Raw genomic sequence first — 11,203 nt, 5'->3', positions numbered from 1 at the left:
TCCAGTTCCCAAGGTCAGGACACCTGGGTTCCCACTTATCAGCCAGCAAGGCTAACAGGCTCCAAACGGAACCTCGGTGTCCGGGTCCCCCACCCCTCTCGGAGGGTGTGGGGCCTGTGGCCTTTACTGCCTCCCAGCTGAGCTGTTCCTGTCCCATTGTGTGTGGGGGCGGGGGTGGGGCCCAGGGCCTAGCTGCCAACCCCCGGTTCCCCCCAGGCCAGTCCCCTCCCCGCCGGCCCCCTCCCTTCTCTGTTTCCTAAGGAAAAGGCCTGTCCTTAGCTCAGAGCTGCCTAGTCTCCGAACAGCCAACATGGGCAATTTGAAGAGTGTGGGTCAGGAGCCGGGACCACCCTGCGGACTGGGGCTGGGACTGGGGCTGGGACTGTGCAGCAAACAGAGTGGGACGCCAGGACCTGAGAACGGGGGTCCAGCCGTGGCTGACGTCAGGTGAGGGCCATATGCAGTATGGTGTGGGAGAGCTGCAGGAGGGTTACAGGGGACCACTGTTGGGCTGAGGGTGCTGGAAATTTGGAAGTTATCGTGGCAGGGACACAGCCAGGACTCATAGACCAAGGAGATTAATATGCTCATGGAAAGGAAGACCAGGAAAACTAGAAAACGGGTTAGGGAAAGAATAAGCATTTTATAATATCCAAAGGGATGAATATTACAAAAAGAGAGTAGCCAGCCCTGAGGAGAGATTAGGAAGTCATCAGAGAGGGCTCAGCAAGAGTCTAGGGATTTCCAAAATCTGGTGAGGAGAAAGAGGAAAAGTAGGAGAGCCAGAGTAGAGATGGTTAATTGGGGGGAGGGCTTGGGGCACTGATGCACTCCTCCCTTCTACCATCCCCATCAGCAACAAGCCTCTGTCCTCCTCCCCAGAAAACAGGCGTGACAATTATTTTCTCTAGAGTCCTCCTAAGGAGATCATTCTGGGGTAAGAAACACTGATTTGACCACAGACTTCCAGACTCAATCTCTAATCTAAGGATCCTTAACCATTTTTGTTGCATGAGGTTTTTTTTAACAGTCTGATGAAACCTATAGAACTCATCTCAAAATAACATTTTTAATTGATTGAAGGAAATGCTCAATTTTATCCTGAAGTTAGTGAAAATAAATATATTTTTTTTTCTGATCCGAATTCAGACTCACTTGAAATTCATCCTCAGACCCCAGATTAAGAACCCCTACTCTAGTCCTATCTATATTAGCAGCCCGTAATTCCATCCTAGGAAATAAATCAGTGCTAGTAAGGGGGAAGGGAGGGAAAAAGATTTCATGGGGGGGGGGGAAGCAACCAAGAGAAGGCTCCCAGGCGACAGCATATGCCCAAGGAGGACATTGGATTTTTAGGCAAAAATGGGGAGTTTGAAATCAAAGAAGCAATGGGACTGAGACACAGGAGTACAGGTCATCTCTGGTCCAGAGAAGCAGCCCAGAGCTGCCTGGGCCCCCTCCCTTCCTCCCCCACAGTAACAGCTCTGGGAGGAAATGATAACGCTCCTGAGGCTTCCCTTCACACGATCTCCAGTCCTAAACCAGCCCCTGGCAGCCCCTGATGAGGAAGGGGTTCAAGCAGGAATCTGGGAAATCTGGGCAGAAAAATCCTAGGTGAAGATATTACAAGGACCTCCATCCAATCCCATCCCCCTGAGGTTTTTGTTACATCCCTGAGCACCGAAGCTAGTTCTTAGCGATAAGTAATAGGATCTTAGAGAATAGGACCCTACAGAGGGTGTTGTGGGTAAAGCAAAACTCAAATTTTTAGCTTTGGGCCCGTCCAAGACTTGACCCTCAACTGAGAGGGTCCTAGACAAAACAAGAATTAGGATTACTGGTACCTAGGATAAAGTTGTCAGAGGGAGGCAGGAGGAGACAGTACTCCCCATTTGGGATACAATTAGGCAGAGAAAAGGAGAAACTTTTTACCCAGAAAGCTCAGCTTGAGCTCCTGAGGCACAAGCAAAGATTCCTAACTCCAGAGCTGGCATTTAGGAGTATGGCAAGGGAGGAAGGCAGACTGATACTGAGAAAGAAGCACAATGGAATGGGAACCTTAAGGGTAATAGTCCAGGGCTGAGTAACATTCAGGAGGATTTGTTTCCCTGTCAGTTATGTTCAGTGCCCTGGGGCAAAGTCCTAGTCGCCCCACTCTAGTTACAGCTCTAGTCCTAGAGATATATCTGAGGGGGAATTAAGAAAAGTCCAGAACACCCATGATTCTTGACTCCCAATAGCCCTCCAGCAGCCCGGCCACCCGAGGGGCCCAAATTCTCAAGAATAAAGAACTGGGAAGTAGGAAGTATCACATACGACACTCTGAGTGCCCAAGCCCAGCAGGTAAGTTCTTTGGAACTTCTCCCTCCTCCTACCTCCATCTTTTCCTTTAAAGAGTAGAAAACCATTTGCAAGGAGACCTTTGCTCTTTTACAACTCCAGCCATTTAGAAAGAGTCCTTGGCACTTCCCAGCCTTTCTTCCCCCAAATATGACTCAGATTTCCAATCCTAACACTAATCCCAAACACCCCACTCACCACTCCCTGTCAATACCCTTCAAACTGCCCAAGAGAAAGAAGACTGAACTATGAGTCACGAGATAGGAGGGTTTTAGTTCCAGTTCTGGTGAGTGACTGTCTCAGATTGCCCATCAAATAGAGACTTTTGTCCCCACCTAACCCATATGGGTCTGTTATGATATTTAATAGATATAAATACTATATAGGCAAGTAGGTAGATAGATAAATAGAGAAAAAGATAGACAAGTAGACAGACAGACAAATAGACAAGCAGATAGAAAGATAAACAGATAGACAAGTAAATAGATAGAAGAAAGTAGAGAGATAAACAGATAGAGATGGATAGGCAAGCAGACTGAGAGATAGATGGTTAGACAGATACACAGACAGACAAGTAGATAGATGAGAGATAGAAGATAGATACATAGACAAGTAGATAGAGACAGAAAGGGCATGTGCCAGACATAGTGCTAAGTCTATATATGTGAGCAAAAGTTACTGCCCTCAAGAGCTTATATTTTAATGGAAGAAGACAAAAAATGAAAGTGAAATAGGAGAGAAAGGACAGGCATGAAATGAGAGGGATGACAAGATGTGGAAAAGACGGTTCAAGAGGCACAATTCTGGCCAAGGCGAGGTCAAAGTTTATCTATCCCAGTTGGCAGCCATGCATGGGAGAAGGTACTATCCATGAGCACATGTAATATGGTCTGCAAATGGCTGGGGGAAAAAAATGGAGAAAAGCAACAGATGTAAAAGTACTTGGGAAAGTACAGGAGATGGGATCAATAATGCTCAAATCTCAACCTTAGCCTCCGCCATGCCCTTATCTTAACCTTAACTTTACTCATCCCTCTGATTCCAAAGCTGACGTCAAATGCTCCCACTAATCTCCAGAATCTCTCTTAAACCTCACAGATCCACCTCAAAATCTTGAACCTACTCTGCTTTCAACTCCCCTCCCTGCAGAGTCCCGCCAAACCTTTCTGTTCCTTAGTCTCTGATCACCCTGTTCTCACCATCAGGATGGGCCCTGTACCCCAAGACGCTGCCTGGGCTCCCTTGTGTTTCCAAGGCAACTTCAAAGCCGCCCCACCGAAGGGCCCCCATCCCCCGGCCAGCTGCTCATCCACGCCCGAGATTTCATTAACCAATACTACAGCTCTATCAAGAGGTGAGACCCCCACAGCCCAACCCCATCTCCTTCAGCTCCTCTCTTCTGAAATCCCTAATACCAACCCACTTCAGATTCCATCCACCAGAACGACCTCACCATTATGTTTAAAAAGCTCAGTTTAATAGAAAAGGAAACAATCAGTATCTGCTCATTGTGCTAAGTGGTTTGCACACTTTATTCCATTTGATCCTCACAACTCTGAGAGATCCAATTATCATTCCCATCTTACAGTTGAAGGGACTGAGGCAAGCAGAATTTAAATGTCTTGCCACCCAAATGGTCAAATTTGAACTCTTCCTTACCTCCAGTCTAGTACTCTAACAACTACCCCATGCAGCTGCCTTTCTGGAAAGAGATTCAGACTCTCTGAGGTCCCAGCTTCAAAACTAGATGGTAAACTTCAGCCTCATCCTCTCCAAAGTGAGGGGGCTGGAGCCTGTGATTTCTGAGGGCCAGCCAGCTCTAGATGCCATGAAAGCGGCCCACTAAGAATCCTCGGACCCCAGCTCTGACTTCTGCCCATTTCCCACCCCCCACCTCTCAGACCCTTTAGTTCCTGCAATCAGCAGGACCTCCCGATCCTAAATCCCTGAGGAACATTCCTGAGTCCCCTGAGGAGCTATCATGGAACATACAAAAAGCTCCCCCAAATTTCAGCCATGAAATCATTCTTTCCCCAGGAGCGGCTCCCCAGCCCACGGACAACGGCTTCGGGAAGTAGAGGCTGAGGTGGCAGCCACAGGCACCTACCAGCTCCGGGAGAGTGAGCTTGTGTTTGGGGCTAAGCAGGCCTGGAGAAATGCCCCTCGGTGTGTGGGCAGGATACAGTGGGGGAAGCTGCAGGTAAGCGTGTGAAGGATGGAGGAACAGGCCATGCATCCAGGAAAAAAAAAAGATTAAGGGGGGCAGTGGGGTCGGAAAAAAACAACCCATTCTTTGGCTTGCGGGAAAGTGCTCAATAGGAATTATTGGAGGAGCACACTCAGGCTGTCCCCAAGATCTCATCTCTTATGGCCCTCAGCCCATTAGTCAACATTATTAATTTTGTCCTCTCCTAGCTGCCAATGGTGGAAGGGCTGGAACACTTAACAACTAAAATAAACAGACACCAAGCCCTACTATTGCCCTTACAAGGCAATATTCAATACAGTTCATTTAACATTTGTGAAATGCCTGGTCTGTGAAAAGCACCAAGAGAAGCACCCAATGAATAACATGGTGGAGGGAAGAAAGAGTTCCATCTTTAGCTCAGGGGCCTCAGGTGTCTCACCTATAGAATAAGAGAAGGAGGTTGGATGGAATGATCAATTCCACCTGTATTTACAGGTGTATTTACACCTGTATTTACTGATCCTATAACTAATGTTCCAAGCTGTTCTAATAGAGACTGAGCAGGAAGGACATCAAGGAGAGGTCCCCTGGGAAAAATTAAAAAAGGGAAGGCTTCTGGGAAGACGATCTCCTCTTTCTTTTTCTGCCTACCAAAACGGGCATGGTGGTCAGCGTATTCTCAGGAGAGCCTTCATACCTAAAGAGAACAAAAATAAGTAGAAAAATATTTAGCATTTATACAGCACCATAAGTCTTACAAAGCTCTGTATATGTTATCCTAATTATCTTTATGACCCTGGGAGGCAGGGATTATGATTATGCCTATTTTATAGATGAGAAAGGCTTACTTTCCCAGAGATACCAAGGTAGGGCACTGAGGAAAGATTATTAATTTAGTCCCCCTGATCCCAAACACTCTCTACTGTGCTTCCTAGCTGGATCATGCTGCAGACTCCCCATCAGTAGGGCCTATACCTGCCTCTGAGGAGTTTACAATCTAAATGGAAAGAGCGTTAGAAAGGAGAGGGATCACTAATGATGACAAACTGCTCCTTCTCAACTATAAGGATAACAAATTAGGAAAGGGACACAGGAGCCTTTGGGAAAGTGGACAGGAAAAATGTGCCTTATTGAGCTCATGGTGGGAGAAATAAGGCCTATTACTCATGAGACATTCGTGTTGAGAGGCACCTGTGATATAACAAAGGACATTATTTTTAAGTTCTGACTCTGAGATGTACTTTCTGTATATAATCTTGGACAAAAAAAAATGTTAAACTCTCTGAACCTCTGGTTCTTCATTTATGAGTCCTTATACCGCCTACCTCAAAGGGTTGTTATGAAAATCAAGTGAGCTAAGAAAGCTGACATTTTTACAATAATATGAGATTTACAAAACACTTTCCTTACAGCAGTCCTCTGAGATACATAGTGAAGATGTCATTATCCCCATTTTGCTGAATAGGAACTGAGGCTAAATACTAGGCACTTTCTCAGACTTCTCCATTTACATAGCCATGACGAGGGAGGATTTGGACTGAAACTTTAGCCTGGGTCTTTTGATTCCAAGTCCATTTCTCTTGCTTCCAACCCCTAAGAACACCATAAAATATCATATATAAACATAACCCATTATTGCTTTTGCCGTGGGTTCCAACTGTCTGACTCTATCCTCCCACTCCAGGTGTTTGATGCCCGAGATTGCAGCTCTGCTCAGGAGATGTTCACCTATATCTGCAATCACATCAAATATGCTACCAACAAAGGCAACCTTCGGTGAGTGGCCGGGCTGTGCTGCCCCTTTCCCCCACCCTGTAAGGCTCCCTCTCAGTACTAAGAATTGCCCTATCGCCTACTCACATCCTTCCCAACCTAAGGCTTGATAGTCTAACTCACTCCATCTCCAATGCCCATTAGATACTTTTTCCCTCAATCACCACATTCCATTCTGAGACCCATCTTAGCCCATGCTGGAATTCTTCCCATACCAGAGCCTTAACTAGCATAGGACCACTGGGGCTTTGTCACGGGGTGCTTTGATATAGATGTCCTCCTTGTGATAACCACTATCCCTGGGTCTCCCTAAATTGTCTCTCTGAGACCACTCACAGAATCCTCTTGCTATGATGTATTTCTCCCCTTAGCCTCTGTTGGAACATGGTGTAACTATACCTGTGCTCAAACTGGACTTAGGGTCATTACCATATCTCATCCCACTCCCAATTAAATTTGGCTTGGGGTAAAAAGAATTCCAAGTTACAATCCCGTCTCCTACGACACCCACAGGACCTCCTCCTCAGTCTATTCCCTTCAAAGACTCCCCCCGCTATCATCAACCCCAGGCTTTCCTCAAAGCCCTTCAGCAGGTTTGTATAGGACAACCGTAAGTACAGAGCATCTATGCGAAGGTCTCATGTCACCTTGTTCCCTAGCTCAGCCATCACAGTGTTCCCACAGCGCTCCCAAGGCAAGGGGGACTTCCGTATCTGGAACAGCCAGCTGATCCGATATGCAGGCTACCGGCAGCAAGATGGCTCTGTCCTGGGGGACCCGGCCAACGTGGAGATCACTGAGGTAGGTGATGGAGCCAGAGACCTGGCTAACATGAGATGGAGGAGGAGAAAGTGGCTGCCATGGAGATCACTAAAGTAGGGCTGGGAGACCCCTCCTATGAAAAACATGGAGGGAGGAGATAAGGTGCTTGGACAACATGGAGATCACGAGGCTAGAGAAGATAAGGAGTTGTCATAGGGATCATTGATGCAATAGAAATAGGGTGGTCATTGTATCAAGGTAGAAAAAGGGGGACGGCCCTGGTGGGACCACCGAGGTAAGATGCTTGGTCATAATAAAGATCAGTATTATGGGAAGATCATGTAGGGAACCACTGATGTGAGAGAAAAGGGCTCCTGGCCAACGTGAAGATCGCTAAAGTGGGCAATGCAGGATGGCTGACATTGCAGTCTGACATGAGGGTCATTCTCTGGAATCTCTCCCCCCAGCTCTGCATCCAGCATGGATGGACCCCCAAGAATGGACGCTTTGATGTGTTGCCGCTGCTGCTCCAGGCTTCAGATGAGCCACCTGAACTCTTCCCTCTGCCTCCTGAACTTGTGCTAGAGGTGCCGTTGCAACATCCCACGTGAGTAGTGGTGGGGAAGAGGGAGCAGTGGCCAGGGGTTTGATGGCCTGGGCTGGAGGAGCTCCGGACTCTTCCTAGATGTACTCCCTGAGCAGGTACACTGTACTGGGCTAGAGACACAAGGAAGCACAAGTCAGGGTCCCTGACCTCCTGGGATTAATGGCATCTGGTTTGGATATGTTGAGTTTGGAGTAGATGCAGATGTCCAAAATGCATGACTGTAGTTCAACTGAGAGACTGGACCTAGATCAGGGAACACCTGTAAGGATTGATGAGGTCAACAAATGAGACATCCCAGAGTTGGGGAGAAAAAAGTCCAGAACAGAGACTCCGGGAACAGGTAAAGAACCAGTGAATAAAGAACCAGTGAAGAAGACTGAGGAGATGTCAGATAGGAAGAGAATTGGGATAGTGCCTCAAAAACCTAGCGACGAGAGTGTCCAGGAGGAAATGGTCCAGAGGCTGCAGAGAGATCAGGAAGGACTAGGGCTGAGAAAAACTCATTGGATTTTGCATGGCACAAAGATGACCTTGTTCTTCCAAAAGCTTGGCTAGTGGAGCACAAATTCTATTAGGTCTTCAAAAGTTGGGAAGACTTCCTACATGGTCCCAAAATAGAAAGGGAGGAGCTGTTTAAAGAGGTTTGTCTCGGGAGATAACCAGGTAAGAAGCAGACACACCTGGCTGCAGCAGCTCTGATACCTGTGTACTACCCTACTGGGCCCAGAGCATTTACCTGGTACCTTATAAGATGCTTTTCCTTCCTCACAAGGCATTAGACAAATGCTTGTTGGCCTGACTGTGGGTCAATGAAAGTTCTAGGAGGGAAATGAGATTTAAGTCTTGAAAGACAAGTATGATTTAGGTCAGTGGAGACTGGGATATGGGATGAACGCCACTTGGATCTGGAGGTCAGACGTGGGACTCCCTGGGCATGTGCCCTGGTGTGCCCGTGCCATTCTTTTCCACCCGTGTCCCACCTCCGGCAGGCTGGAATGGTTCGAGTCCTTGGGCCTTCGCTGGTACGCCCTCCCGGCTGTGTCCAACATGCTGCTGGAGATCGGAGGGCTGGAGTTCCCCGCGGTGCCCTTCAGTGGCTGGTACATGAGCAGTGAGATTGGGATGCGCAACCTGTGTGACCCCCACCGCTACAACATCCTAGAGGTGAGAGCCTGGGCAAGGGCCAGCCGCAGCCCCTGGGGTCTCACGCTGATCTAGGAGAGAAGGAAGGCTAGGAAGGAGGCGCCCAGCCCCAGAATTCCCTCATGCTTACTTGGTGTCTCTGTCCAGGAGCAAAGAAGGAGTTAAGAACTGCAAGAAAAGTGGGAACTGGATTGTGGAGGGGAAAAGAGGATCAAAGTAATTTCCCCTTCCTATGCTTCCTTTACAGAGAAAAAGTCAAGCCAAACTCAACCCTTCCCAGGCTGTCCCTTAGCTAGATGTCACTCCAATGAGTGCTGCTATTTTCCTTTTGAAGGGATTTGACAAAATGACCCCTAAGGAGCCAAGATAGCCAAGAACTCCAGGGGGGAACTCTGTAGGCGCTCTTCATTAAGAGCTCAGGGTCCTAGAGACTCAGGCAGATTGTCTCCCCTACCAAACCCTCCTATGCACCCCTGCTCCCAGGATGTGGCTGTCTGCATGGACCTGGACACCCGGACCACCTCATCTCTGTGGAAGGACAAGGCAGCAGTGGAGATCAACCTAGCAGTGCTGCACAGCTACCAAGTAGGGAACAGAAGGGACTGGGGAAGGAGGGGTGGATGTGGAGAGGGCCAATCCAGGATTCTCAGGGAGGCATAGTTATAGTACTGTAATGGGCATTGGGGGGCTGAGGAACAAGGAACTGGGGGGCTGATGATGACTATGATGATGTCATAGTGGTCCTATGCTCAATGCTAAGCACCTACCATCATCTGCAAGTAATATTTACAGAGCCGACTGCTCTATGGACACTGTGTTCTATGAGGCCCAATGCATGCTGGTTAGGGTTTGATGGAGTTTATTCCAGGCCACAATGCATCTTGGGTGTCATTTACGTAGAATTTTGAGATTTTTAAAGTACTGTTCAAATGTTATCTTATTTGAGCCTCATGATAACCCATGGGGAGGTGCTACTATTATGTCTGAAATAGGATTTAAACTCAGGCCTTCCTATTTTCAAGTCTAATACTATAACATTTACCCTCTGTGGCACTTCGCTCTCCTGAAGGACTTGGGACACACATACTAAATTGTAGGAGCAGAGGCTGTCTATAAAATGAGGCTATCTCGGTGGTTACCCCATTGGTAACTGCACTACAAGAAGGATGTGGGGAGCAGAGATAGAGGTTAGAGGCAAATGGTAGAAGTGATGGAAGCTGCCAGGTGGGTTGAAGCCCCCTCCACAGTTCCCCTGCCTCAGTGTGAATGCTGAGGCCCTTCTTTCTCCTGCAGCTGGCCAAGGTGACCATCGTGGACCACCACGCGGCCACGGCCTCCTTCATGAAGCATCTGGAGAACGAGCAGCGGGCGAGAGGTGGCTGCCCTGCTGACTGGGTTTGGATCGTGCCCCCGATCTCCGGCAGCCTTACCCCCGTCTTTCACCAGGAGATGGTTAACTACTTCTTGTCACCCGCGTTCCGCTACCAGGTGTCTATGTCTTCCACCCCGACACCCATGTATCTGATTCCCCACTTGCATTGTCACCTGCACTGACCTCTGATACTTCTGCTCTAGCCCGACCCATGGAAAGGGACAACAACAAAAGGAACTGGAATCACCAGGAAAAAAACATTCAAGGAAGTGGCCAAGTATGCAAGCTCTGATCTCCTTCCTCAGGCCCCCAAATACCACCAGGCAAACCTGTGCCCCAGCCAGTCAGTGCTCTCCTAATGACCCTCCCTCCAACCTCCCTGCCCACTCCCATGCTCCCCAGCTCTGGGACCTCCCTGCCAGTGACCCCCTCCAATCCAGACCCCTCTGCCTCTGACATCTCTCACTCCCTTCCTCACCATGCCTTCTGAGGACTCTGCTCACTCCTTCTTCCACCCCATCCCCTCCATCAGCGCAGTGAAGATCTCAGCTTCCCTGATGGGGACAGTGATGGCCAAGCGGGTGAAGGCAACGATTCTGTATGGCTCAGAAACCGGCCGGGCCCAGAGCTATGCTCAGCAGCTGGGGAGGTTGTTCCGGAAGGCCTTTGATCCTCGGGTATGGAATGGGGACACAGGGTTAGGAGAAGGGCAGCCTAGAGCAGAGAAGGGAAGCTGGGCAGAGTGAGAACAGGTGTCAGGGGGAATGTATCAGGAGGCCTTATTAGCCAGGACTGGGAAGGATGGGGGTGAAGGGAGCTGAAGGGTGAGGAAGAGTGCGTGAGTCCAAATGAAGTCAAACCCCACAGGGATCAGTGTCGTCCTGAAGTCTTGGAAGTCAGGGAGGAAAGCCTCAGACACAGCTCAGGTCAATATTCAGGTGGCAGAAGAGATGGAGACAGGAAGAGGTGGGACAAGGGGAGCAGCTGGGATTCTGGAGTATCTGTAACACAGCACCCT

The 11,203-nt window shown here is 48.7% G+C and overlaps 1 protein-coding gene across 1 annotated transcript in view; it reads left to right on the top strand.

Moving 5' to 3' along the window:
* The first annotated feature begins 299 nt into the window (after positions 1 to 299).
* Positions 300 to 11,203, top strand: part of NOS3 (nitric oxide synthase 3) — a 20,012-nt gene continuing 9,108 nt past the window's right edge. Inside the window, exons 1-12 of the mRNA XM_074267493.1 lie at positions 300 to 447; positions 2,241 to 2,343; positions 3,546 to 3,694; positions 4,378 to 4,540; positions 6,213 to 6,304; positions 6,961 to 7,102; positions 7,531 to 7,670; positions 8,660 to 8,834; positions 9,297 to 9,398; positions 10,107 to 10,301; positions 10,389 to 10,462; positions 10,718 to 10,862. Of these exons, the coding sequence (XP_074123594.1) occupies positions 311 to 447; positions 2,241 to 2,343; positions 3,546 to 3,694; positions 4,378 to 4,540; positions 6,213 to 6,304; positions 6,961 to 7,102; positions 7,531 to 7,670; positions 8,660 to 8,834; positions 9,297 to 9,398; positions 10,107 to 10,301; positions 10,389 to 10,462; positions 10,718 to 10,862 (1,617 nt within the window). The 5' untranslated portion in view covers positions 300 to 310. The remainder of the gene's footprint in view (positions 448 to 2,240; positions 2,344 to 3,545; positions 3,695 to 4,377; positions 4,541 to 6,212; positions 6,305 to 6,960; positions 7,103 to 7,530; positions 7,671 to 8,659; positions 8,835 to 9,296; positions 9,399 to 10,106; positions 10,302 to 10,388; positions 10,463 to 10,717; positions 10,863 to 11,203) is intronic.

Source organism: Sminthopsis crassicaudata, chromosome 5 (assembly GCF_048593235.1).
Source record: "Sminthopsis crassicaudata isolate SCR6 chromosome 5, ASM4859323v1, whole genome shotgun sequence".
In the NCBI taxonomy this organism is placed as follows: Eukaryota; Metazoa; Chordata; class Mammalia; order Dasyuromorphia; family Dasyuridae; genus Sminthopsis; species Sminthopsis crassicaudata.
This window is presented reverse-complemented; position numbering and strand designations above follow the sequence as displayed.